Below are 27,743 nucleotides of genomic sequence, written 5' to 3'. Positions count from 1 at the left end.
TCTTGGGTTTGTTTGTAAAAGTTGTGACAGCTCTGCGGAGCTTGGTATCAGTGGTTTGGTAGTCCGTGTCCCGTGAGGAGGCAGCGGCGGCAGTAAAATAACCGGTGTTGTTGTTGTTGTGTATTAGGAGCAGCGGTGGCTCCGGTTACAGTTTGTGGTTTAAAGGTACCTTGACAATCCGTAATCCGTGTGGCGAGCCCGTGCTGGGACGCGAAGGGTCCCGTTGTGGGTCCCGGAAAATCCCGATTGCGGCCCCGAGTGCACGGAGTGTGTGTGGTGTGAACGGATCCGTGTTCTGTGGTCTCGTGGTTTTGTGTGTTTGTGTCTTCAGGTGTGGAAGAATTATTGGTGCACCGTATGTATCGTGGTCTGTGGGAGTTTGTGTAAGCGTTTTGATTTGTGTGATTTTGGAGTGTGTTAGTAACGTGTGTAAATGGTTTTAGGAGTTTTGCAAGCTTGAAGTTGTAAAAGCCTTTTGAATTCCCCGCCTGAGCAGTGGAGGGATACCTCTGTTTGCAGGACGGAAGGATTTAAAGTGTTTGTGTTGTATCATGATTGTGTGCTATAGGGGAATTAGACTGTGTGTGAGCTTGAACAGCGAGTGCTTTTGGCAACAAGATTTTGCTGACGTTTTGTTAGGTGGGGGAAAAAAAAAAAAAAAAAAAAGCATTTGTGTAAGTTTAAATTGTTTATATTTGAACTAAAAGGAGCAAGCGGCGTAAGGAGGTTTGAAACCTGAGCCAGCCCCAGGAATTGGGAGGGGGTGATTTGTTTCCCTGGTAACTGCGGGGGAATCCAGGCTCTGCAGTCTCGGACCGTGTCTCTAAAATCCCTGTAAAACCCTAAGAAGTTCTTTTGGCGAGTGAGTGTTTTAGTTAAAGGGAAAAACGTTTTTGCTTGTTTGTGAGGCTTGCAGTTGCTAGAGTGTGTGGCAATATTTTAAAGTCCTGGTGGTGTAGTCCTTAACCACAGAGTGGAGAGGCAGCGTGGGATCAGGGTTACCCCCCCACCTCCTCCTCACGGAGGGATTTGTGGGTGGTGTCCCGGCCAAAATCCGTATGATTTTTCGGCGAGACCTTGTTGAAACTTCTGGTAGAGTGTGTTTGGGGTCGTGAGGGAGCCCTGGCTATTTTCTTTGTGAACCTAAAACGGTTGGTGTTTGGAGTTGGGTCTCTCTAAGAAAAGGCTTTGATTGTGTGCAGAAAGCAGAGAGCCCAGAACTTATGCCCAGAGCTAGCAGAAATAGCCGAGAAATTTTTGGTGCTGAGAAGCACAATTGAAGTCGTCTACTTTGTGTTTTGTAACATCTCGGACCAAAAGGGATTCTAAACATGGGGGCAAGTGAGAGCAAAGAGATTCCCAGAGGAAGCCCTTTAGGGTGTATCTTAACACACTGGAAAGAACTGGTGGGCTGTGGTGGTACTGAAACTAAGAGGGAGCTTGCTAAGCTTTGTACACAATGGTGGCCATTATATAAACTTGATGAAGGCGTGAAGTGGCCAGTAAACGGTACACTGGACTATGAGACGTTATTACAATTGATGCCTTTCCTTCGGCGTGAACAAAAGTGGCAAGAAGTAGCTTATGCTGATACGTTTTTCACTCTCAGGAATCATCCCGAATGACAAAGGGATTGTGGAATGAGGTCACCATCTGATCCTTTAGTATTAGCCCTTGAAAAGGATAATAAAGCTACTAAAGGGAAGCCCAAACGGTGTTGTAGTACCTGCTCGATAAATCAGAGGTGCACCCATCCTGACAAAGTATACCAAGCAGAGGCTTTGGAACAAGAGACAGAAGACATACTTAAGCCAGCCCCTAGGAGGCAGGAAAGGAGGAGGGTGGTGGGGGATGCAAATTCAGAACCATCATTGACTCCAACCCCCTCCACTTCATCTTTAGCTTCATCTTCCGTTGGGAGGACAGCAATTGAGGTAGGGGTTTCTCCACCCACTCCTAAACCCCGGGATCCACCACTGCCTAGCTGTGACAGTGAGTGGGATGAACCTGAACCCCTCCCACCAGGTCCTAAGATTCCCTCACAAGGACCTATAGCATCAAGGACCTGAAAACAAACCAGAGAGGTCATACAAGCACCTCTAAGACAAGCAATAACCTCTGATGGTGAAACAAAACTGATTAAAGTTCCTTTTTCCTCAATTGATTTAGAAATTTGGGAAAGGATTGCTAAGGGCTATCGAAGTGATCCTATAGGGGTTGCTAAGAAAATGAAGTTTATGATTAAGCAGCATTCACCTTGTCGCCTGATTGGGCAGATCTGCAACTGCTACTTGATGCCTTAACAGAAACTGAGAAACAATTAGTTTGGAAAGTAGCTGGGGATCTGGCTGAAGATGATTGTAGGACAACACAGGAGGATGTTAAAGATGTATTTCCCCTTCAAGACCCAGGTTGGGATCCTAATGATGATGAGGAGTTAGGGCGGTTAAAGAGATACCAAGAACTAATAGTAAAAGGGCTAGAAAGAGCAATCCCCAAAACCATAAACTGGTCAGCCTTATATGCTATCAAACAGGGCCCCTCTCAAACACCTTCTGAATTTCTAGATCACCTGCGAGACGCAAGGCGCCGACACACCACCCTGGATCCTGGATCTGATGAAGGAACACAGCAATTAATAAACTTATTTTTAGGACAATCCACAGGAGATATCAGGCGGAAACTCCAGAAGATCCGGGGCCCAAACAGACGGAATTTAGAAACTTTATTAGATGAGGCCTGGAGAGTTTTTAGTAACCAGGAAGAAGGGTATAAACAAGGGATGAAGAAACTAGCAGCAGTAGTAAAAGAAGGAGAAAAAGGAAAACATGGGCAAGGTCCACCAAAACAAGGACCACCCCGACTAGGAAAAGATCAATGTGCATTTTGTAAGAAATTTGGTCACTGGAAAAACCAGTGCCCAGAATTAAGAAAGGGTAATGAACATAGAAAAGGTGATCAGAAAAGGGAAAAGGTAGTTGCTCATGTAAAAGAGGACTGAAGGGGACCGGAGGGCCCTACCCTAGGGGACCCTCTGGTTATAGTTAAACTGGGGAACAAAGAAAAAGAAGTGAAATTTTTGATAGACACAGGGGCAACATTTTCAGTGTTAAATAAGGCCCTAATACCTGTAACCAATGACTATATTATGGTAAAGGGGGCAACTGGCCAATCTGAAAGAGCTTATTTTTGCAAACCATTGAAGTATAAATTGGGAAAACAGTGGGGCATCCATTGATTTTTATACATGCCTAATGCTCCATCTGCACTTTTGGCCAGAGATTTGCTAGAGCAGCTGGAAGCAAGAATAATATTCAAAAATGGGGAAATTAGTTTGGAGGTAAAGGATCAACAATATATAGAACTGTTAAACTTAATGCTAATAACCAAAGAAATTGAAGTGGCAAGTGAAAAGGAAAATTTTAGGAAAATAATGGATCAAGTATTTCCAGGAGTGTGGGCCTCCAATATACCAGGAAGAGCAAAGAATGCACTACCAGTGCAAATCAGGCTTAAAGAAGGAGGACAGCCAGTAAGGGTTAAACAACACCCTCTAAAGAAAGAAGATATAGAAGGGGTTAGCCCAGTTATTGAGAACTTTCTGCAGCTAGGACTACTGAGAGAGTGTCAATCTGATTTTAATACTCCTATTCTGCCAGTAAAGAAACCTGATGGGTCATACAGATTAGTACAAGATTTAAGGGCTGTTAACAAGGTAACTGAAGACTTGTATCCAGTGGTTGCCAATCCCTACACCTTGTTAACCTGTTTAACACCTGAACTAACTTGGTTTACTGTTCTAGATCTAAAGGATGCTTTCTTTTGCCTCCCTCTCCATGAAGCCAGCCAGAAAATTTTTGCATTCGAGTGGGAAAGCCCTAAAACTGGAAGAAAAACTCAGCTCACATGGTGTGTGTTACCACAGGGGTACAAGAACTCCCCCACTATATTTGGGGAACAGCTTGCCAAGGATTTAGAGTCCTGGGAACCTCCACCAGGAGAAGGACAGTTACTCCAGTATGTGGATGATCTCTTAATAGCCACCTGGACCCAGGAGACATGCGTGGACTGGACGGTAAGCCTCCTAAACTTTCTAGGCCTGCAGGGGTATCGAGTATCCCAGAAGAAAGCCCAAATGGTGAGGCAAACAGTCATTTACCTGGGTTACGAAGTAAGTGCTGGACAAAGGACTCTGGGGCAGGATCGCAAGGAAGCAATATGCCAGACCCCAAAACCTCAGACAGTGAAAGAACTAAGAACCTTTTTAGGCATGACAGGGTGGTGCAGACTGTGAATTTATAACTCTGGGTTGCTTGTTAAACCTCTGTATGCCCTGATCACGGAAGGGAGCAGAGATCTTCAGTGGACAAAAGATGCAACCCGAGCCTTTGACCAACTAAAGAAAGCCCTTATGTCAGCTCCAGCCCTAGGACTTCCAAACGTGAGTAAACCATTTTTCCTGTTTTCTCATGAGAAGCAGGGGATTGCCTTGGGAATATTAGCACAGAACTTAGGCCTGTACCGGAGGGCAGTGGCCTATCTTTCCAAGCAACTGGACACAGCAGCTAAAGGATGGCCAGGGTGCCTCAGAGCAGTTGCAGCAGTAGCAATAAACATCCAAGAAGCACACAAATTCACCCTAGGCCAGAAGATGACTATGCTAGTATATCACACAATGTCTGCAGTCCTTGAGGCAAAAGGGGGACATTGGCTCTCCCCACAGAGATTTCTGAAGTACCAAGCCATACTGGTAGAACAAGATGATGTTGAAATTGTGGTAACTAACATTGTGAACCCAGCTTCCTTCCTCAGTGGGTGTATGGGAGAACCAGTGATCCATGACTGCCTGGAGACCATTGAAGCCACCTACTTGAGCCGCCCAGATCTGAAGGACACCCCGCTTGAGGATGCTGACACGTGGTTTACTGATGGAAGCAGCTATGTCATCAGTGGAAGAAGGCATGCTGGGTATGCAGTTACCACAAGCAGAGAGGTAATAGAGTCTGGATCATTACCAACTAATACATCTGCACAGAAGGCTGAAATAATTGCCTTAATCCGAGCCCTAGAGCTGGCAAAAGGAAAAGAGATCAACATCTACACGGACTCAAGGTATGCATTCGGAGTGGTTCATGCTCACGGAGCCATCTGGAAGAAAAGAGGACTGCTGAATTCACAAGGCAAGAGTATTAAACATGCACAAGAGATACTGAGGCTATTAGATGTCATACAACTACCTGAGAGAGTAGCCATAATGCACATAAAGGCACACCAAAAAGTGAGCTCTGAATTGGAAGAAGGGAATATGCTGGCAGACAGAGAGGCAAAAGAAGCAGCAAAAGGTGAGGTACCTGATAAGGCTGTTGAGGCAGCATTGATTCCAGAGGGAAAAGTTTCTATGGAAGGTAAGCCAGTGAACAATAAGAAAGATAAGAAACTTATCAAGGTAGAAAAGGCAAGCTATAACCAGGAAGGATGGGCTGTAACAGAAGAAGGGAAACTTGTAGTACCCTCCTATTTGTTGTGGTCATTAGTACAGAGGGAACATGAGAAAACACACTGGGGAATAGATGCCCTGTATAACCATTTGAAAGAAAGAATCATGGCCAGGAAATGGCAGGGCGTGTAGTCTTTGCCTCCGAACTAACCCTAAAAATACCCCAAAGCCTAAAGTGGGACAAATTGGGAAAGGTTGTGGACCTGGGCAACAATGGCAAATTGATTTTACAGAACTGCCCAGGAAGGGAGGGTATCGTTACCTATTGGTGTTAACTGATACCTTTTCAGGATGGCCAGAAGCCTTTCCTGCCAGGACAGCTAAGGCCCGAGAGGTGACCAAAGCACTGTTGCAAGAAATAATACCACGATTTGGAGTTCCAACTACCATATCCTCAGATAGGGGACCACACTTTATTTCGAAAATTGTGCAGCAAATAAGTCACCACCTGGGAATTGCACACCCCATACCACCCTCAATCTAGTGGCCAGGTGGAAAAGATGAACCATTTGATTAAACAACAAATTGTAAGATTGGGGCAAGAAGCAAATTTGCCCTGGCCTCAGGCTCTCCCATTGGCCTTGTTGCGAATTCGGACAAAACCAAGAGCAAAAGAGAAACTAAGCCCTTTTGAAATATTGTATGGAAGGCCATATGCAGTTCAAGAGGGAACAGCATCCATTCAAGTAGGGGAAGAAACCCTACATGGATATATGGTGGGCCTAAATAAACAACTTAGAGAAACTGAGAAATATGTGCCTGGAACTCAAAACAGAGAACTGGATGGGCCAGTACCTAATTGTACAGCCTGGGGATTAGGTGTATGTTAAGTCTTTTGCAGAAAAAACCTTAGAACCACAGTGGGAAGGACCATTCCAGGTGCTCCTCACTACCTTCACTGCAATCAAGATCCAAGAACAGAAGGCCTGGATCCATCACTCCCGAGTGAAGAAAGCCCCAGAGGGAATTTGGAAAGCCACACCAGGCGATAACGAACTGAAGCTGAAGCCCACTCGGAACAACGAATAAATGGACTAAGAGTTATTTTGGACATTATGTGGAAAGTTGTAACTATTGTAGTAATTACCTTATCCATAACAGGAGTCAATGCAATACCACGAAGGTATAATGTGACTGGAATATACCAGTGCCAAGGAAGAGCTTATGATCCTTACTCTCGTAAGGCTTTAAACAAGATACTAAAAGTCACAAATGCAAGCTTGTGGGAGGGAAGAAATGTTTGGGGATGTAAGTATGCATTTGTACAGGATGGGTTCCACGAGGCTTACCATCCACCCATGAAACTCATCAGGGTTAGTCCTGAATGCTGTGATAAATGCTTGAGTACATGTCTAGAGTTTAGGCTCAAAACAGAAGGGTGTGCGATAAGTGCGATAAGACTTTAACATCACTCAGGTATGTACTGAAGACCATAAGAACCAGAACAAGATTACTCCACCAGTGCCAAGAAAGGCTGTGACTATACACCATGACACAGAGACCATCAAAGGCGTTTTTAAAAGGCTTGAGGAATATTTGTCTCATCATTGGCGGGATGTGCTTTTTGAGTAGTTACCAACAGCAACCGGAATATTGAATACCTTAATCCACCCTATAGTCGTGTTGCTTATTTTGGTCAGCATAAGTTTAGTGTTAGCCATTGTAATACTTGTTTGGAATTGGAGGATGCTACGACGAGTGGCAGCTCTAACATCACTATCAAAGGCGTATGGCTTAGTCTTGAGAGACACTAGCTGTACAGCTTGGATAGATGAGGAAGACTCTGTATACTGAGTAAAAGAATTTACTCATTTCAAAGAAGAAGTGGGGAATGAGACGTTAATTTTGAGGAAGTTGCTGAACTAGCTGAAATAGATATGTAATCTTTGTTTGCAGTTAACAGAAAGCCAGATCTTAGATAAGCTACCCCGGATTTTGTAACTTATTTCTTGTCAGGTTTATGTTTATGTAGTTGTGCTTGTAATGAAAAACAAAATGTGGTAAATAGGACACAAGATAGCTGCAGATTTCCTGCTTAAAGGACCCATTGAACACAGGAAACTGTAAGTTCTACCAAGGAATCACTTGCCATGAATGCATTGAAAAGGTAGAAATGTCAGGACGAGGAAGACTCATCTTACTTCCTCATTTTGGGTGACCCCTCCCCAGAATAGACCCCCGACTCATTTTAAGAAACAAAGTACGCATGCTTAACAGCCTTTTTGCCAATTAGCATACCAAGCGAGGAATGGGAGGTGACAGGGGTATGAATACGCGTTTGTATTTTGGATATTCAACACATTTGTAAATAAAAGGCTTTGTAATTACCTGTGAATTTCGCAGTGCGAATTAGGGAAATATCCCGCGTGCTGCCCGGCCGTAATAAACATACACTTTCTAACTTTAAACTGTTAGAGAGTTTTTGTCCGTCACAGTTGGGTATCGATACTAGATCAATACCCATATTTCTTTAATAAGTCATTAGGGTGGACAAAACTACCACACTTTGAAGCAAAAGACCAACTACTGCTTAGTTAGCTGGCTGCATCGCCTTTCCAGCACTTAGGCGCCTGAGAAGGAAGGAAGATCCTACCAGCAAGTTAGAGCTGTGAAATGCATAGCACTTCTGCTACCATCATGGATAAATGGAGAGCTATCCCAATTACTCAAAGGGCCTAAGAGCACATACAGCCTGCCCTCATCCACAGGTATCCACTTGACATTTCACACTGCAGTAAATGCTAGGCAAGAAGCACTAACTTCACTGCAAGCATTAGACTTAAGATAATAAATCAACCAGCTTTAAACAAACATTCTAACAAAAAAGCTACCTCAATTTACAGTTGAAAGATGGCTAAACTCAGGGCTTAGCTGGGCAGCCTGGAGAGCTTCTCTACTAACAAATACCTGCCCCAGCAGGTAGCAGCTCAGTGTGCTGGATGGATGCCATGAGCACCCAGCTAAACAAATACCACTGTGGCAAGAAAAGGGAAAGAACACTAGCACCTACACATGTGTAAGACTGGTTATAACTTGATGACTGGCATGGGACAAAAGCAAAGGAAAAATATAATCAGAATTATATATGGCCACAAAGCAGAGTTAATCCTTCTGTCTCCCCCAGTCTTCTGCAGCTTGTGTAACAGCCTTATGCTGAAAAACCTCCAAAAATTCAGTTTTGACTTGATTCCTGACAGGATGTGCCTCCTAGAAGTGGAGAAAAAAACTGCACATTTCATATTCTTAAACTACATAGGTAGAAATCTCAAAGGAGAAAAAACGGAAAACCTGAAGAAGCGTAGAGAAGAAAATGGAAAAGAAGATGAAATTAATATGTTCTTTCCCTTGAGAAGGGGGGCTTAAACCTATTGCAAATAAAACCCAGAGTAGGATTAGAACTAGTTGAGTGCTTCTGTGACAAGAAAATTGCAACACAGTAGGTGTTTGTAGGTAGAACAGCAAGTTTCCTAACTTCCAGGGACTGTAGCAAATTGAAAATACTGACTTGAAGTGGAGAAAAAAATCAGAATGAGAAAACACTTGCAGTGTACTTGTGTGCAGTCACCAGCTTCTCTAACTACATAGAATGTACTGACTAAATTCTAAGAAATTTGGAGTTGTATTAGCAAAACCGATAAATGGCATTTTGCAGCATCCAGTAGAATCATAGAATCATACAATAGTTAAGGATGGAAAAGACCTCTAAGATGACCAAATCCAACTGTTAACCCAGCACTGCTATGTTCACCACTAAACCTTGTCCCAAAGTGCCACATCCAAACACCTTTTGAACCCTTCACTGGGCAGCCTACTCCACACCCGACCACGTTTTCAATAAAAAAACCCGTGTGCAGCTTGATGCCGTTTCCTCTCATCCTGTCATTTGTTATCTGGGAGAAGAGGCCAGGTTGTTGAGACCCAAATGCAGGACCTGGCACATGGTTTGTTGAACCTCATGCCATTGGCCTCAACTCAGTATACGCATCAAAATAAAATAATAACCTTGCTGTTTAGTGAGCTCTTCCAACTATGTATGGATGCCAGATATGTATGATTCAGCAGTTTGTCAGTAAGACATGCAAATATCTGTAAAATATTTTCCAAAGTTTAAGCAGCTGTGAATAAAATATTAAGCAGCTGTGAATAAAAAGGCAAGCTGAAAGAAAGTGCTTGCCTTTCAATTGTTGGGTGTTAAGTTTTCCTGTGGAATTTTTCCCCCCCGTAAGTTGCTAGGAGACTAAATACTGATAGTTAAAGGGTGCTTAACCCGTACAAAAGGGTGTGGATCACTTAGTTTAGCGGGAGGGAAAGGCTCCCAGGAACTGAGGGTGGTGGTTCTTTTTCGGCTCTCGGTTTTTTCCGGGGAGGACGGTCGGGCGACTGGTAGCTGCGTGGATTCCACTGTTAACAGAGGGGTTCAGTCCTGAGAATTCTATCATCTGTTGGAGCGCCCAGGAATTCGGAGTTTTTTGCCTGCCCTGCCGGATTTTGGGTCAGCTCGGGTCCAGCCGCCGTGGCTTCTTCAGCACTGCTCACTTCATCTGCCAGGGCACCCCCCTGTCTGCTGGGGACACCCCACCATTTCCAGCCATCAGCCCCAGAGTTTCCCCCGTTTCGGTTTGGTGCTCTTGGGATCCCAAGAGATCAGACTGCCCAGGACTTGTGAGACAAAGCCCCTCGGGGTCCTTGGGTCTGTTTTTTATTATTATTATTATTATTATTATTATTATTATTATTATTATTATTGCTGTTGTCGTCTGTCTGTCCTGTTATATTTACTAGTAAAGGATTGTTATTCCTTTCCCTATAGCTCTGACTGAAAAGTTTTTTTTTAATCTTCCAAATTATAATAACATGGAGGGAAGGGACTGGAATTCCCCATTCCTAGAGAGGCCCCGCCTCTCCCTAGCAGATACCTGTCCTTTCAAACCAAGACACAAATGCTTTACTTGCCTGTAGCTATATCAAAAATGTAACGGGATTCCAAGCATCAGGTTCGTAATTTATCGCCTACACTAAACTAGTCAAAGTTTAAAGGATGACTTTGTCTCCTGTTAAACTTCATCCTACAGAATTAAGTAGAGCATGAATTCTAACTAGTCAGCAGCACAGGGAAGAATTATGCCAGTACTTACTATTTATAGCTCATGGCAACATCCACAAAGTACTTTCTTCTCTGTCGATAGATATTGTCTTTAAATCCCTTAAGCAAGGAAGAAGAGAGTAATTTACAATAAGGACATAAAATTAGCTGTAAGAATTATGAAATAAATCATTGAAGTGTTTATTTAGTACTTAGTTGCATTGTATTTTGATTAACACTGTCTATTGGACTGCAAGAGAAAATAAGGATTTTTTTATTTTCCTCACCAGAGTTCCACAGGAGTTCTTTCAGGAGAGTTTTGTGCAAAGGTACAGCCCAGTTGAAAAGGGAAACTTTTTTCCTGTCCTTTCATCTCACTCATGTTTTCCTTGGTCTGAACTGAGATTTACAGACAGGTACATAGCACAATAATCTACCTATTCTTCATACATCTTTCTTCAACTAGAATCAAGCATCTAAATATCACATGCAACTCATTTTGAAGATTCTTATTTCAGCAGTTGTCATCTTAACCAACACATTGGGATCTGAACCATCAGCCTCCAGCACCAGCTTGAGTCACAAAGGAAAGGCTCTACCTCGTGGGCTACAGTAAGCTGACACCTTTTCCATATTAAGAGCAAAAGAGTTGTATAATACATACACACTGACCAGTTACAGCTCTTTGAGCTATAACAAAACTAGAACAAGGTCTCTTCTATATCTATAAAATACAAAGACACTTCTGGTTTGGACTACAAGAAAAATAATCCATTTTAAAAGTAGGGCTGCCAATCTCTTGAAGGTAAAAAAGGGTAAAGAGTTATGTAAGTTACCCAGTTAGTAGCCCAGAAAGTACATTTAAGTTTCCCCCAGTCAAATATGAAAATTAAAATGTCTTTTTTCTGTACTGCTCCCACAGACAAATGCAAAACACTGAAACAAATGAAAGGATAGCATTGCTTGATTTGAAATACTTATATGAGCTTCCATAAAACACAGAAGACATTTTACTGCTCCATAACCAAAGCTGCGCTGCTGGAGCAGAGTATGGGAGAATTTCACAGGACTACAGAAATCCTTCAAACCTCCATTCCTACACAGACAAGCGTCTCTGACTAGCAAAGAGCTGCTGTAATCTGGGGGAGCCTCCTTGTCTCCTTAATACCTTTTAGGGTAAATGTTGAGTTACTCAGCTAAAGACTACTCAGGAGACCTGGAAAGTGATGGAAGACAGCACAGGGGACTTAAAAGGCTGTCAAGTGTAATGAAACTGAGACTGAGATCATCAGTCATTATGGAGTGGGTTAAGGCTAAGCTGCTGAAGTGGTGCTATCCTGACAGGTTCTGGAAAGGATAATTCCCTTTGGTCCTCCGGCACATACATGCCACTGCAAAGGAACAGGGCAGGTACCTGGAGTGGCCTTTCAAACGCCAGGCACAGATTCAAGGGCTCTTACCCCATTTCTTACATCTAGCATGCTGCATAGGCTAACAAATGGTGTGTAAATTGTGTTGGTAAGAGTCTTCCCAAGTGTAAAATATATATTCATATAATGCAAATGTCTTTTTTTGTTTTCTGTAAATCGGAAGGCAAATTTTCAGCAGAGCGCTCAAGTATTTAATTAAGGTACCAGCTCAGAACATAAAACAGCGTCTAAAGGCCTGTCACAGCCATAAACTCAAAGCTGGAATGAGTTGTCTCTACAAACTCTGTTTGAACCAAATAATGGTATAGGGTTGAAGACAATCAACAGGCTTTTTCTTTTGGAGAAAATGTGAATTAAATCCTAGTTTGTCATCAAAAAGTCCACGTCAGAAACCAGGATTCCGGAAGGTGCTCCCTGACTATGGACCCTCAGTATGGGAAGGGCTCCCATATGATACAGGAGGCTGAGAACCAAGCAAGGTGATGATGATGATTGTGGCTGGTATGTGGGCAGGTGACACCAGAGAGAGTGGGGCTGCCATGGAGCTTTGTGATGGTGTCCATTTGGCTTGTGTGCACAGGGGTGAGAATTCTGTGCCTGAGCTCCCACACAGCACAAAATGCGTGCAATAAAAATCAAAGGAAACTACCATCTACAGCTGGAGTTTAATTGATTCTATTACAAGACAGTCTTATGGTCAGATACCTTAGTTCACTGCCTACTTCCTTTCAGCTGGAAATTTCCGACAACACCAGTTTAATCCAGCCTTTTTTAGGAATTAATGTAACTATCTACCACCAGTATCTTTCAGTCAAGTCATTCAGAGGTAGAAACTCGGATTTATAGAAAGGGAAAATATTTTAACACAAATGCTTGCAATCATCTGCCATCTAAAGACTCAGAGGTTACGCATTTATAGCCATTAGCCAAAAGAAATAAAACAATAAAAACCCCTTTTTTCTGTCTTTTGCATTGAGCACTTGACACTACTACAGATATAACTTGTGCATGCAGGCTTGTCTCCTGCCACCAAAGTCAGGAAGCAATGGAGACACCTTCCCATCTGCTGCATTCATCAAAAGCAGGAACATGTTTCTCTGTTTTATTTTGTAATTGCCTCCTGAGAGCCAAATAATTCCTTCATAATTCTTTTTTTCTCTGACACCTACTGACAATTGTAATACTTACCCAAGAGCTACTTCTGGCAGAACTGAAGGTTGTATTGGTCTAAATTCTCAAGTTTGAAACCTTTTTATCAACTTTTTTTTTTTTTTTTTTTTTTTGAAATGCAAGCAGTGCAAAAGAGGATATGCTTGCTAAACAGTAAATAAGTTTTGCGAGGGACCTGCATTTTGTGTATCTTTCTACAGTAAAAGAAAATGAATTCACTGAAGTAACCAAAGAGAAACCAATCCTCATCTTCTAAAACAACCAGCAGCCAACAGGTTTTTTATTTGACTGGCAAATAACCCAACAAATCATCTACAGGACAATTCTGTGTTACACTTACAGGGTGATCAGCATCCAGCTCAGATCCATACATCAAAACTCTCTGAGAGCATTTGTCTAACTCAGAAATCTTCCGGGGAAACCAAGGGACACAATCGAGATCTGTAGGAGACAGAATGCAAATTTAATGTACTGGAGTGTAAGATCATGGAGATACCTGTGCAAAACATCTGTCAGTATCTAAACCAAGTGATACAAAAACAGCCTTGCCTTCTTCATCAGTCCAGATGTTTTCCGGTGGATTGAGAGATACTATATTCGTTTGAAACTTGAGCAACTGGATTAGTTCATTAAATTCTTTCTTACTGCAGTCACAGTCCACAAAAATTTCCACCTCTGAATTCCTTCTCTTTGATTTTCGTGATTCAATATGAACCATACTCACGTGTTTTTCCTGTGGAAAGATGAAATAACAGATGAAATACAGACATACCTAGAAGAGCAAGTTGAGAAGAGCAATTTTGGTGGCATATTCTTCAGGAAAGTTTTTCCAGTTATTAAAAGGCCTTTTTATTGAAGGTATTTCCTCTTTCTATTTACAGGATTAGTTAGTGACACATACTATTTTAAAAACTATTTTAAACTATTTTAAAAAATCTTACATGGAAAGTGAAAATAAAATTATTATTTTTAATGAAGAAAGCCAAGTAATTATTTCATTTTATTTACCAAAACAATCTCTTACAGAGGACAGTATAACACTTTTTTTTTAATAATACAATTCTATATTTCTCTTTGCTATAAATATTAAATTCTAATGCAAATTTAGCTGTCAATTTTCACAACAATAATGTTAACTTAAATATAATTGACTGTGCCTCTTAAACAGATGTTATTAAACATACTACTTGATGTACCTTACTATGCAAGGAAGAAAATATTTTTATGAAAGTAAATGTGCCTCAATCCTCACCTATCTACTGTGCAATTATCAATAACATGAAGCGTTAACAGCAATATGATTAAAATCTAGCTCAATTTATTCTCTATTGCAGTGTCCCATCAAACACAAATCATGCAACAGCCATAACTGTGTAAATACTTCTAGCATGAAAACTTTCCTGTGGGGTCTCTCTCCCACCACAGCTACTGGTGTGCCAAGGGTATCATACAAACACAGATAACTATAATGTGCTATGGCTGACCTGATCTAGTGTGACAGCCTTGCTTCAAAACAGGAGGTTGGATTAGATGGCTGTTCTCAACATGACTGACCTCCTATGGACTCTGATTTTTCTTTTTTCTTGCTAGACAGAAACTATCTATTACTTTTCACAACTATTCTTGCATTTACTCAGTGAAGCCAATAAAACATTTGTTGACTTCCAAATGGGAAGAAATTTGTGTCTGTATTTCCACTTGCCCATTGTATTTTACATAAATGTCCATTTCGGGGGGAGATCTCCTCTGGTAGAGCCAACCAGCGATGTCTGTTTTCACACTTCTGGATATACTGACATAGTTCTTTCATTGGTGTGATCCATAACTGTGTATACAATGTAGCAACCCAATCACATAATAAATTCAATTTTGTCTTCCCTAGGTTAAGTTGAGAACAAAACCTTGCACTCCCCTCTGCAGTACTCAAATTGTTTAGAGACTACATGGATGTGGGTGGACATCCCTGACACCTCTTCCAGGCACATTTTAAGAGACCAATGTGAGTTCTATGCCTATTCCCAAGAAGAGGTAGCAGGTGTTTAAATCGAGAATTTCAGGTATTAACCCATACCAGCATTTCAGCCAGAGCTGCAGGTTAGACACTTAACCCTTGGAGAACAGCTGCATTGAAAACACAACCCCTACTGCAACTTCTGTTCACTCACTCATCCCCTCTTTTTGTCAAACACACTGCTTCCTGGCAGACTCACTCCTGTGGGTCTAACTCACCTCTTTTACTTGGCTGGAGAATCTACGTGTCTTATCTACACTAGCCTTGGGAACCTATTCCCAGAGCCAGCTACTATGAGTGAGGACTGGTAACGCCCAGTGATCCCACACTTACACCCTGGCCTGAGAGGCAGACTCCTAACTTTCGCTTCCCTGCACAGACTGAATGGCTTAAGACTTTTATCATGCTGCTTTAATGCTCCTCAGACACACCTCCAAGCATTGTGACCAGGAGCCTGATCAACAAGCACTGACTGCATGGGGATCTATGTGGGAACCAATACCTCGCAATTTACATTCCAGTTAGACACATAAAACCCTGACCCTGCAAACATTTCAAGGTGTCTCTAATTTGAAGACCAAGCAAGGCTGCCACCAGCATCACCTGATTGTATGTAACTGAGATTCCAAACTGCTCTCTGAAAGTGCCTCCTTTCATTGTGGCCTGCACAGACAATTTCATATCTAATTTACAGCGTTGAGAATCACATCAGAAACCTAAAGTGAATCATGTGAACATCAGCATCACTGTCAAACTTAATTCCAGAAAACTCTTTACAGGCCCAAAATGCTTTGTTCAATGGTCCATAAAATTTTAAGTTACTTTTATCCAGTTCTGCAGAGCGAGCATAGCTGCACTCTACTCCTCCTGCCACGGTCCATTAGATTGTTATCAACAGAGAGCCTGACCTCAGTACCTGTCCCCAGCCCAGCCAGCATAAATGATTTGTAAACGTTACCTGGAAGAGTCTGAGAGCTTTCACCAATCCACCGACTTCATTCTTCAAGGAAAACACCACAGCTGTCTTTCCACCTTCAGAAGCAGATTCACTTTTCCCATTTCCCTTATTCCCTTTCTTCTCCTCATTTTTCCCAGAACTTGATCTGTTTAGCTACAAACGGATTAAAGACATGATCATTTTAGATGAAAACAGGCATTTCTCGCAAGAGAAATTTTTGTTTAAAAATAGCTGAACAGAACTCATCCTGGCTTAATTTGAAAGAAAAGATCATGCTTGAAATCAAAATCACAGGTTAAAGGCAGCTGCTAGAGATAATTGTATAAAAGACCAGTTCATACCAAGCAAAACAAAACAAACCAACCAACCAAACAAAAACAAACCACACTAAAACTAAATTTAAAAATCCCTAAGGAAAAGCATAAATGGGATACAAATATGATGGCATTATTTGGGCAATGCTATCATTAGAAGTAAATGTGAAGCAAATGGAGACAGTCTAAATTACTGGTAAAGCCTGCAGATCAGTTATTGTAACCTGAATATTGCTGCAAAATCACAGGGACGCTATTCTAATCTGTACCAGTCAGTTTACGGAGATGTGCACTGGTCTGTATTTTTGTATTAACAATTATTACTTTTAAAGCCAAAACTTTATATTCTCTGTTGCAGTACAATTAATGTTATCATATAATGTAATTCTTCCTGAGAAAACAAGACTTCTGTTGATTATACAAAGAACAGAAATACTTAGACTGCAACACAGAATATCAAGTTGGAAGAGACCTCAAGGATCATCTGGTCCAACTTTTCTTGGCAAAAGCACGGTCTAGACAAGATGACCCAGCAACCTGTCCAGCAGAATCTTAAAATTATCCACTGCTGCAGAATCCACTGCTTTTCTTGGGAAATTATTCCAATGGCTAATTGTTCTCATTGTGAAAAACTTTACATCCCACAGAAATTGAGTTGGCTGAGGAACTCAAAAAATACAGAAAATTACACCATCCTTGCCACTCTTACATTCTTCTCATTATTTGTGAGTCCAAGACTGCTTTAAACAAAATTTCGGTCAGCATTTTACAAAAAATGTCATTTTATCAGCTTAAATCTTGTTGAGATGCCAACAGTACAGTCTTTATAGACAACTTTTATAACACTGACCATGATTTTCAAAACGCAGCTTGCATTTTCTGATACCTAGGCTGTTACTCCTAGAAAAAAATCAGTCTCCAGTGAGATGTTAACTGCTTTGTTATAATCCATAAAAAATATGAAGATAGACATTAAAAAATACACTATTTCAATATATCAAATGGACTAAATTGTCCTTCAGTAACTTCTAAAGCAGCTTACAGAAAATAACCTGAAAATTCAGCTTTTTAAAAAGATCTTTTAACACTCTTTAAATGGCACAGGTGAAACCAGCCATGTTTTAACTTGTTACGGGACGTGCTAAGAAGTCTCTGTGGTCTTTTCTCATCATATATTAGTATACAAGGAAACAATCTGGAAAAGCAATTTGTTTGCAGAATTATATATGAACAGTTTAGAACATTTATTTTTTAGCAATTGAGCTTATATGAGTCTGCTCCTACCTGATATGATAGGAGGTTTGCCCAGGGATAGGTAGGGGTAGGTGACTTTTAACTTCTGTAATATCTGGGATTTGTCTAAGTCCTTTTCACATACATCAAGCACACAACCTCCACATGAAGTGACAAAGGTGCTGCTTTTAGAGCATCTGTGGTTTTTCTGTGTGTGCTGCTTTCTAGAAGTTCTGTACACACAGGATCATGGAATCAACTGAGCACCTGAGAATCTCAATACTGTCAAAAAGAGAGGAAAACAAGGGCACTCGGCACTTTCCAAGCCTGTCACAGGTTCCTTAATACTCTCAAGAGAGCATTACCCAAAGTGATGACTGAGGGACCCTCTCAAGCATTTAAAAACTAGAATAAATACCTATTTGTTATGAGAAGAGGATGAACTTGAATTTTATCAGCCACGTTCATTAGTACAGTTCATAATTAAACAATGACTACCAGACCAACTTTCCTAATGAAAATTATCTGGAGCAAGTGCAAGTCCTCAGGAAAAGAAGTCACTTAGAGCAGAACTCAATGAAGAAAGTAACTCAAATATAAAGAGAGTAAAACAAATTTATTCCATTCAATTCAATGCTTTCAATGGAAGCTGAGCATATAGAAACAGGGATAGCCCACATTTTACTATAAAGACAGTAGTAGCCAATTCAAAACTGGCACAAGCCCGTATATTTTGCTGGTTTTACTCAACCGATAAAAATCTTCATCTGTTACAAAATTTTTATAGGAGTCACAGCCTTCATAATCCTAAATATTTCATTTATTCAGAGCAGGTTGCCTTATTTAGTCACAATAAATTTACCTGTGAGCATACAGAAGTTTATGCCATGTTTGAAACCACCCAAGCAAGCCCCTGTTGCACCCATATCATCACCTCAGAGAACCATTTCTCTCTCCTGACAGTGTTTTGCAGCAGTCCCCTGGCACGGTGTTCCCGTTGTAATGCAAAAGAAACTTTTTCTATTTATGACACTTTCAAGGCAGCGTTTTCAACGGGCACCGGTTCGACAGCAAAGTTAGTTTCACCGGCCCCCGCAGCTGCTGAGAAACTGCTGACTTGACCGTGAGGCGCGGAGCAAGGCGGACGCACCGCGCCCCGGCGGCACCCGACCCGCGGCGGCTCGCCCTGCCCGCCCCGGCCCCGGCACTTACGGTGAGGCTGCCGGCGGCGGGGCGCTCCTCCGGCAGGGCCGAGTCCAGCGAGAAGCCCCGGCGCGCCCAGTACTTGCTGGAGAACATCATCATGGCGGGCTGCATGGGGCCGGCGGCGGGCGGGGGGCAGCGCCGCGCTCTGCCCGCCTCGCCCGCGCCCGCCGCCTTTATACGCGTCCGCCGGGGCTGATGGAAACGCGATTAGGGGACTCCCGTCTCCAGGTGACGAGAGCCGCGGGCAGGCGGACGCTCGGGTCCCCGCTCACCTCAGCAGCCGGGGCGGGACGGGACGGCGCAGCGCGGGGAGCGAGCGATCCCGCCGCCTCACGCCGGCAGCGGCCCCGGGCCCCGGCAGCAGCCGCGCAGGTGCCGCTGCGGAGCGGCTCTCGCCACCGCTCTGGGGCTGCTCCGGGCCGCTCCTTCGCCCTCCCCTCACACCTGCGCCTGCCGCCGCCGCTCCGCTCCGGAGCCCCCCGAGCGGCACGGCCGGCCCGGCCTGAGCCTCCAACGCGGCGCGGCGCGGCGCGGCAGGGCTCGGAGCCCGGGAGCAACAGGCTCGGCAGTGTGGGGACAGCATGAAAGAGAACTGCAGGGGATGAGCTTCGGCACAGGGGAGGTGTGCAGAGATAGCGAGAAACTCTTTTGTGTAGAAATTCATCTCTCTCCGTTTAAGTGAGCAGAAGGCGACTGCTGAAACAGTAACTTGGCTGCAGGGTTGAAGGAACTCTATTTGCAAGCTTACTTGCGAAATTTAGGATTTCTAATTTCTCTTTCATTGTAACATTCATTTTGTGACGTGTCACAGTCACTTGCCGTCCCACCTCCTCCTCACTTGTTTCATCTTGCAAAATTTCTCCACGACATCCTTCGAATAGGTTACCTTACAGCATGTAGCACCGGACAGCACATCTGAATTAGGAGCACTGTGTCAGTTTCCTTCAAATACAGACTCAGTTTTCTCTGTTCCAACACACCAGGCAGGGGAAACGTACTACTTCCTCTTGAAAAGTACCATGGATGACTTGCCCTGAGCCTCCTCAAAGAGAGGCAAACTAGCTGAACGCAACAGCTGACTGCGCATGGCCTTAGCTTGGTACACACACAGATCACACGGATTGAGAAAAAAAGTTTGAAATTAGATCGACTGAAGGTGGGACATTGAGCAAGAAGTTGCACAAGGCAAGCAGCAGAAAGTATACCTGTCGGTGCTAAGCTCACGTCACATCTAACTCAGCTGCAGACAAACCCCCTTCACAGCCTCAAAGCCTTCACCGTTGAAAGACTCCACACCTCGTAACTATCGTTTACATATCAGCATCACCTGGGAAATCGTCTTCCTCTTCTACAAGAACAACACAGAAGCTCAACAGATTTGAGGCTTTTTCTCAATTTCTCACACTGAATATCATGGAATTATGTTTTATCACATCGGGGGCGGGGAAAAAAAAAAAAAAAAAAAAAGCACTCCCACTCCAAACTGGCTGCTGTCAGTCAGATGCTCCCCTTCTTGAAATGGATGGTCATGCTTGATGTTCAGGATCAGGACAGGTTCACAGCTGCCTCAGAACATGAGAGGCCAGAACTAAACTCTTTTTGACTCACTTGTCCAGAGTTTCCCAGGAGTAACATGTAATAAAGATAATTTCTTCTTGTTGGCAGTAAGTTTGTAATATTTGTTTCCTCTACCTGCTCCTTTAATGCAAATCAACCATTTTTGTTATGCTAGCCCACAAAGTTTTACTTCATTTCCCAGTCAGAGAAAAGCACGTCTACACATATTATTAGCTCTGTCTCATACCCTAAGTTACAAAAATATGTTCTCTGTCCTGTTTTCTCATTACTTTTGATGATAGGAAAGCATCTTTGGATTTTGATATTCCTATCTGCTGTGCATGAGATACACAGACACGGTTCCTACAGTTGAACAATCTATGAGTGAGGTTGCTTAGCACTTTCTGAATGGTCCAGTGACAAAACTGAGCACAACTGAGCTGCCTTTCCACCTACAGGCGTGACAGAGCATGATTTTATCTACTGTCAGATCCTGACTCTGCAGCTGGGACATCACACAAATCAATGACCCTACTGCTCCAGAGCCTTGTTATCCTTGCATCTCTGTGCGATAACCAGAGCACAGCAAAGGTTTTGTCTCTCATAACCTCTTCAGCATGACTCCTGAATGCAAAACAAACAAAGGTGTATTGTGTCAGCAGGTGTTAATAACAGGTAGGAGGACTCAAGTGCTTCAATTGTTTTAACTATGTTGTCTGCCCATATGTCCCACAGGGACATTGCTTCTCTCTAGAAAGGAAGTTCTTCTTTTGCAAATTGTATTTTTGTAGGTGGACTTTGCCATACCAGCACCAGATCAAAGGACATTGCCTATAATCAGAATTCAGAAACTGCACAGCCCTCTTTGCACACTTTTTTCTCTCTCATGAGACAGCAGAGTCACTGTTGTCTGAAATCCTCAGCTATGCACATTTTAAGCTTAAAGATTTGCAGAATTCTCAAGTGAAAACTGAAATCTAAAGTGAACATCTGTGAGATGTTTTCAATGTTGAGTCATTTTACCTCCACTAGAGATATCGACTTCCAGTTTCAGCATGTTTTCCTTAAAAATATTTGTAACATTTACTGTAGCTTGATTTAACTGGGGGTTGAAATTCACAGGGCAGAGAAACTAGTATAGACCAAGAAATTATCTGAATTTATCCCTGGCTCTCCCAGATCACCAAGCCTCTGTCTCAAGGCATGCTACAGCAGGAAAACCCCTCAAGTCATCATGTGGCAGAACAAAGAAATGAAGCTATGAAAAGATATCAAAACAGCATAAAGGAAGATGGCTTCCACAAGGATCTAAAATGTAAACCCCCATCATTATTCAAGCTAGGTCAAAAAGGCAGGGCAGAGAACACGTGCTAATTATTCGCATAAGAGATGTTGACATGAGCAGAAAATAGAAGTCCCACTACCTTTTCAAGTCAAAATTTTGTTGGTAAAACAATGATTTTGTGAAACAATTGGCAAGCACACTAACCAAAGGAGCTTTTTCAAAAAGGAAAGAAGTATGTGCAATCTGCTCCTGTTTACCAGAGATACACACACAAACTCCTCCAATTCTCTGAGCAATGTAGGTCTGCTGAAAAATCTATGATGACAATATACACTTAATTTTTAAGTCATGAAGATATGGAAAGTATAGATTTTCAAGCAACCAGCAAAACCATCCCAAGCTCTTGTAACACTAAGGGGATTTTAACCAACTGACATCCATTGGGCAAGGATATCTACCAAAAGATAAGCTGGCTAGGAAGATCTGGGAATACAGATGATATTATGAACTTAAAGTGAATTTACAATCTTCAGCAAAAGTTCTGCGGAAAAAAAAAAAAAAAAAAAGCAGAAATTAACAATGAAAAAAAAAAAAAAAAAAAAAAGGATTTCAATAACTTCAGTATATTACAAGAGCCAAGAAGAGGTAACCTAGGGCAGAAAGACTGTTCTTTCCTCGCTCCAGGGAAAACATAGTTTAATCAGGAAACTATTTCTTTACAGAGGAAGTGTTGTCTTCTACTACACTTTTAGTAGTAGCAGCGTAAGTCATTAGTTCGTTATTACCTTCAATTCAAAGGAGGAGCTTGTAGGAGATGCAAACTAGGACCAAGCTACCAAACACAGGCAGAAAAGCACATAGATGAAAGCTATGGTACAAAATTCAAAGTCATTAATAGAGGACATCAAAAGCAACTTTTTTAAAAAAATGCTACAGCAGCAGCGAGAAGTGAGCTATCAGACCACTGAAAACAAGGAAAGGACAAAACAAAAAAAAACCACCTTAAAATTGGCTAGATATTTAATGCACTTTTCTTACATCAGTCTTTGTTAAAGAGCCAACTGTGAACAGATGTCTATCATAACTAATAGCAAGGGCAGAGAGATAAGCTCTTTGCTTTTAACAAGATGAAACAATGTTGGAGAACACTCATGATGAGTCTGATCACAGCAATTGAGAACACAGAAACCACTTACAGAGGAGGCTCATTAAACTTCTGCCATCAATAACTGTTTTAAGAACTATGGGGAAGGGCAAGTGACAAAAGACTGGGAAAAGGCCAAAATTATATCAATCTCCAAGAAGATAATGGGGAGGAAGAAGGGCTGAAGAATTACGGACCAGTCTAATTTCATTTGTTTGAGAAGACAGAAGTACCAAAATTATTTGTCAAGATCCAGAAGATAACAGATGATTAAACAGTCAAGACAGATTTGCTGAGAACAAATTGAGTCAAGCAAATTTCATTTCCTTTTATGATAGTCCTGTGGACCAAGGCAAAACAATACACATCATTCATCTTGATGGTAGTGCAACATTTGGCATAGTCTCTCATAATATTCTCACGAAAGAGATAAGGGAAACAGGTACAGATGGGAGTAACAGATCGTACAAAGGGGTGGATTCAGTTAAATGGAAGGGTGCAGAGAACAGGAGAGCCTCAAGTACCAACCCTTAGGTAGTCTTACATGAGCCCCTAGAGCCCAGCTATAAATTCCCAGACTGTACCTACCCCAGAAATACTATAATGGCTACAAAATTTAAACAGATGCTGGGGCAGAGTGGGCTGCTTACACATAATCAGCTGCACAATCACCAGCAAAGGCAGACCTCATGTGAGGGAAGTCAGAAGGTACAGAAAATCTCCAGCTGCGTGCAATCACTCCACCTGCCCAGGAAATCCACAAACACCTGAAACTTGCTTACATAATACAGTGCAGGATCTCCAAAAGTATCCTACAAATTGATTAAACGGGCATCTAGCATAAGACATGCCTTCCAACAGGAGATACTGTAGCTAATGAATTATTGACAAGTTTTTAAGAGTGCCTTCCAATATTGCAAATCTGGAATTCTAACAAACTTGTTTTATGTACATATACAGGTATTCACCACATGATGAAAAGATGTGTGGTATGATTGATCTGGCTAAGATAATTTAGGTCTGAAATTTATCATCTCCTTTATGTTGTTCACCATATGCTGCACAAGTTAATCATAACAGCCTAACAAGTGTAGCAGCACAGGGCAGAGTACAAAGAACTGGGTTTGCCATTTTTGGTCACAGTAGTTGTACTGTTTGTTGCTTGAGGAATTATCAAGTCCCTGAACCCAAAAGTTTTTACTTTAAAGACTTCCTTGTCCTCCTGCATCACTTACTGGAGTAGTAAAACCAGAAAAGTGTGTGCAAGCTCTCCAAGACCGATGCCCAAAGGTGGCATGTACTGATGGAACCTAAAGGTCATCTGGACCAATTCATACACCAAGAGTGCGTTGGAAAAAATCTGGTGTTGTATCTTGTTGAGTTTTGGCAAGCAAAACAGAACATCTGCACACCAGTTATATGTAATACAACCATTTTTTGCACCAGATCTAGATGGTTGCTTTAAAAGTGTCCTCTTCAATATAGCAAGGACTTTTTCCTAACATGATCTCATTCATCATCAAGAATCATCACACCAAAGGGGCCAGGCTGGGATGGAGTTCACTCTCCTCATAGCAGCCTGTATGGTGATGTGTTTGGGTTTGTGCCTGGGTCAGTGTCAGTAACACAGCAGGGTTTCAGCTGCTGCTGCTGAATGCTGCACAGCACTGGGGTTCTCTGGCTACTTCACGGGGGTGGGCACAAGCCTGAGAGCAGTCACAGCCAGGAGAGCTCACCCACACTGACCAAAGGCACATTCCACACTACGTGCCATTGTGCTCTGTAATAAAAGCTCAAGGAAAGGAGGAAGTAGGTCATGGCATTTCATTCATGATCACGGCATTCGTCTTTCCAAGGATGCTGTGGTGAGATCTTGCTTTTCAGGAGGTGCATGGACACCTGCCTGCTGAGGGGCAGAAATGCATTAAATCCTCCTTGTGCTTTCCTTGTAGGAGCAGCATTTGCTTTTCCTGTTAAACTGTCATTGCCTCAGTCCATGAGCCTTCCTGCCTTCCTTCTATTTTTTCCCCATCCCATGGAAGAGTGGAATAGGCAGGGAGCTGGGCAGGTGCGTGGCTGCTGGCCAGGATCAACTACAACATTCCAAGAGGACACAAGTGACCACCTTTTGCTGAACTGCTGTAGCCTGGGCAGCAGTTTCAGCTCTGCACATCAGGCTCTGCAGAGGTTGGTTAATAACAAGATACACCTGTAGAAAGAGTCTAAGAGCTAATGTTAAAGGAGGGTATGAGGCCTGTATAATCAAAATATATATTATAATTGAATTCTTTCAAAACAAAACCCATCTAGAAGAAAGGAATAGAAGAATGAAATTAATAGAATTCATCTATTTGAATTACATAGAAAGTTTGAAATATGTATTTGATTCAACTGTGAAATTAATTTTGGATGAGGTAAAAATTAACATCCTACAATATGTATTTTGTTTAAAATTCATCGGAAAAATTCAATTTGTGCCAAAGATATTGCGATTTAATGTGAAAGAATAGCACACATTCTCTAAAAAGTGTTTAAGAATAAAATCCTTGCTTGAATGAAAAATCAAATTCAAGCTTTGTCTATACAAGGCCTGCACTGCAATAATATCACTTAATTGAATAGCACATTCTGAAGTCCCACTAAAGGTGAACCACAACTTATCTTTTAACACCATTGAAGAAAAAACAAAACCATTTGAGAGCATCTTCAAATGAAATATAGTATCACACATATGAAACCTGTCTTTTAAGTGTTCAGTTAGGTATCTGTGTCTCATCGCCTTATCAATGCTCATGGTCACCCCAGCTACTGAGCTAGACATAATTGCACAGACAGAACCAAGGGTTAGGATTTCTGGCTTTAAACTTAGCCACCATAGAACAGCTCTTGGAATTTTTCTTGTACGAACAAGCACTGACTTCTCTCACCATGGTCCTTTCACACAGAGATGGCAGCAGCCACAGACCAAATACTCAGAAAAAACATGCAACAGATTTGAAAAATATATTTTAAGATATTTAGCCAACCACAGGTAAAACTTTTACCAGTCACTCTTCTGCAGCCCACAAAACTTCAGTTTTAAGTTGCATCAATGCAATGACTAAAATTGAGTCTGAGGAACAGTTAACAAAGGAGCAAATTATTAATCCTGTACTCAGCCCACTTAATTGCTTTTCTCCAATCATATTTGTAACACAAATCAATTCACAGATGCACTTTTAAAATGTCACTAACCTCCTCAGCGTTTTCATCCCTGTTGTCCAACAGGGAATGGTTTGAGGAAAACATAGCTTCCACCTACAGAAATTCAATCCCATACTTGGTGAGGCTTCATTTGCATCACAGTAGTATGCATAAATCATGCTAGTGATACCGAAACTAGTTCATAATCCAAGTTCTGAATGGTAAATTATTTAAAATAAAATCTTCAAGTTAGGCAACTGTCTTGCAATAGAAAATTATTTAGACAAACGAGGAATAAGTGCTTCACATATTTTGAACTAAAATGTTATCCCAAAATGTTGAAGCTAGAAGAATACTTCTTACAGGTTTCTGAAAAGTTTCATCAATAGAGCTTTAATTTGGTGCTCAAGAATGTATTTGAAAGTAACAAGGAAACCAGTTCCTTGCTGTTTGGCTGACTGGGGCCAAGAAATACTGTCAAGTAATGTGTGATGAAAAACTAAAAAGAATAATTCATGAGGCACCATCAGCATTTTAAAACTGTCCACTAGAAAAATTTAAAAAGTTTTAAGAAAAATATTGTTAGCAACAAAACTCGGCTCTGTTGAACATTACTTGGAATTAAACTACAGATCAAAACAAAAACATTGCCAAAACAATGTTTTTGTTTTGATCTGCAGTTCAATTATCACACTATTTCTACATCTGATTCTCAAGGCAACCAGGATCTGTTGTAACATATATATAGCCTTAAATTCCTTACGAAGATTACCTGCAACAACCAAAACAAAATCTCCAAACCCAACACAGGTTTGAAGGCCACTGGCTATGACATTCACTGGTGCAAACATAGTCACTGTAGCTGAACAGAAACACTACTCAATGTAACTGAAGCTTCAGGTCATGACCGTGGGGAACTAAGGATCGTCTTTTTATGGTTTTTCACTTCACAGTATCAAAACCATTTCACAAACATTCACATTAGCCCAAATTTCCAAGAAAGTTCCACCTCAATTTTGGAAGCAAATTCCATTTCTCTGTTTTGTAAGCTATCATCTTGCCAACAAACAGAAGAAAAATAACGTAATTTCAAAACAAAAAAAAATTGTCCAAAGAGGTAAAATAAGAAAAAAAAGTCTTTGAAAGAACTATGTCAGTGTAATTTTCACCTTGGAACACACAACATTGGAAAACTGCTATGATTGAAAAATACGAAGTTTTAAACCTCATCCACAGAAGATAATTATCTTCAATTGTCAAGCATTAAAACCAAAGCAGGCTTGCAAGAATTAAACCAGTATTGCCTCTTTTATGGCCTGACAACTGTGGCCAACCTGTGTTCTGGTTTAGTTCACATTCATTCTGAACGATCTAAGTAGTTCAAATACAAAAGAAATTTAAACATCCTGAACAGTCAACCCAAAGCATTTCATGGCATTTTAGCCATCATGATCCTGATTAAGGCTTCTCACAATGTTTTTGTATTCTCCACTGAGACTAAATCCATCCCAAACAATCAGGAATAGTTTGGTGGAGAATAAGGTTCCCCCCGCAACTCTTTGAAAGGCTGCCTGTCAACAGGAAGGAAACTACAGATAATGAATGCTGCGAGGAGCCTTTCATCTGAGCATTGGGAAGCTGAGCAAGCCTACCTACCCCGAGCCTCCACAGC

The 27,743-nt window shown here is 41.7% G+C and overlaps 1 protein-coding gene across 1 annotated transcript in view; it reads right to left on the bottom strand.

The window, feature by feature from the left end:
• TPH2 (tryptophan hydroxylase 2) overlaps positions 1-19,047 on the bottom strand; it is a 60,135-nt gene extending 41,088 nt beyond the window's left edge. The window contains exons 1-5 of the mRNA XM_040062240.1: positions 18,909-19,047; positions 16,150-16,302; positions 13,730-13,913; positions 13,521-13,621; positions 10,633-10,700 (exon numbers count right to left, since the gene is read on the bottom strand). Of these exons, the coding sequence (XP_039918174.1) occupies positions 10,633-10,700; positions 13,521-13,621; positions 13,730-13,913; positions 16,150-16,302; positions 18,909-19,013 (611 nt within the window). The 5' untranslated portion in view covers positions 19,014-19,047. The remainder of the gene's footprint in view (positions 1-10,632; positions 10,701-13,520; positions 13,622-13,729; positions 13,914-16,149; positions 16,303-18,908) is intronic.
• Positions 19,048-27,743: the final 8,696 nt, after the last annotated feature.

This window comes from Hirundo rustica, chromosome 4, assembly GCF_015227805.2.
Source record: "Hirundo rustica isolate bHirRus1 chromosome 4, bHirRus1.pri.v3, whole genome shotgun sequence".
NCBI classification, from domain to species: Eukaryota; Metazoa; Chordata; class Aves; order Passeriformes; family Hirundinidae; genus Hirundo; species Hirundo rustica.
The sequence above is the reverse complement of the archived record's forward strand: the minus strand, read 5'-3'. Positions and strand labels throughout refer to the sequence as shown.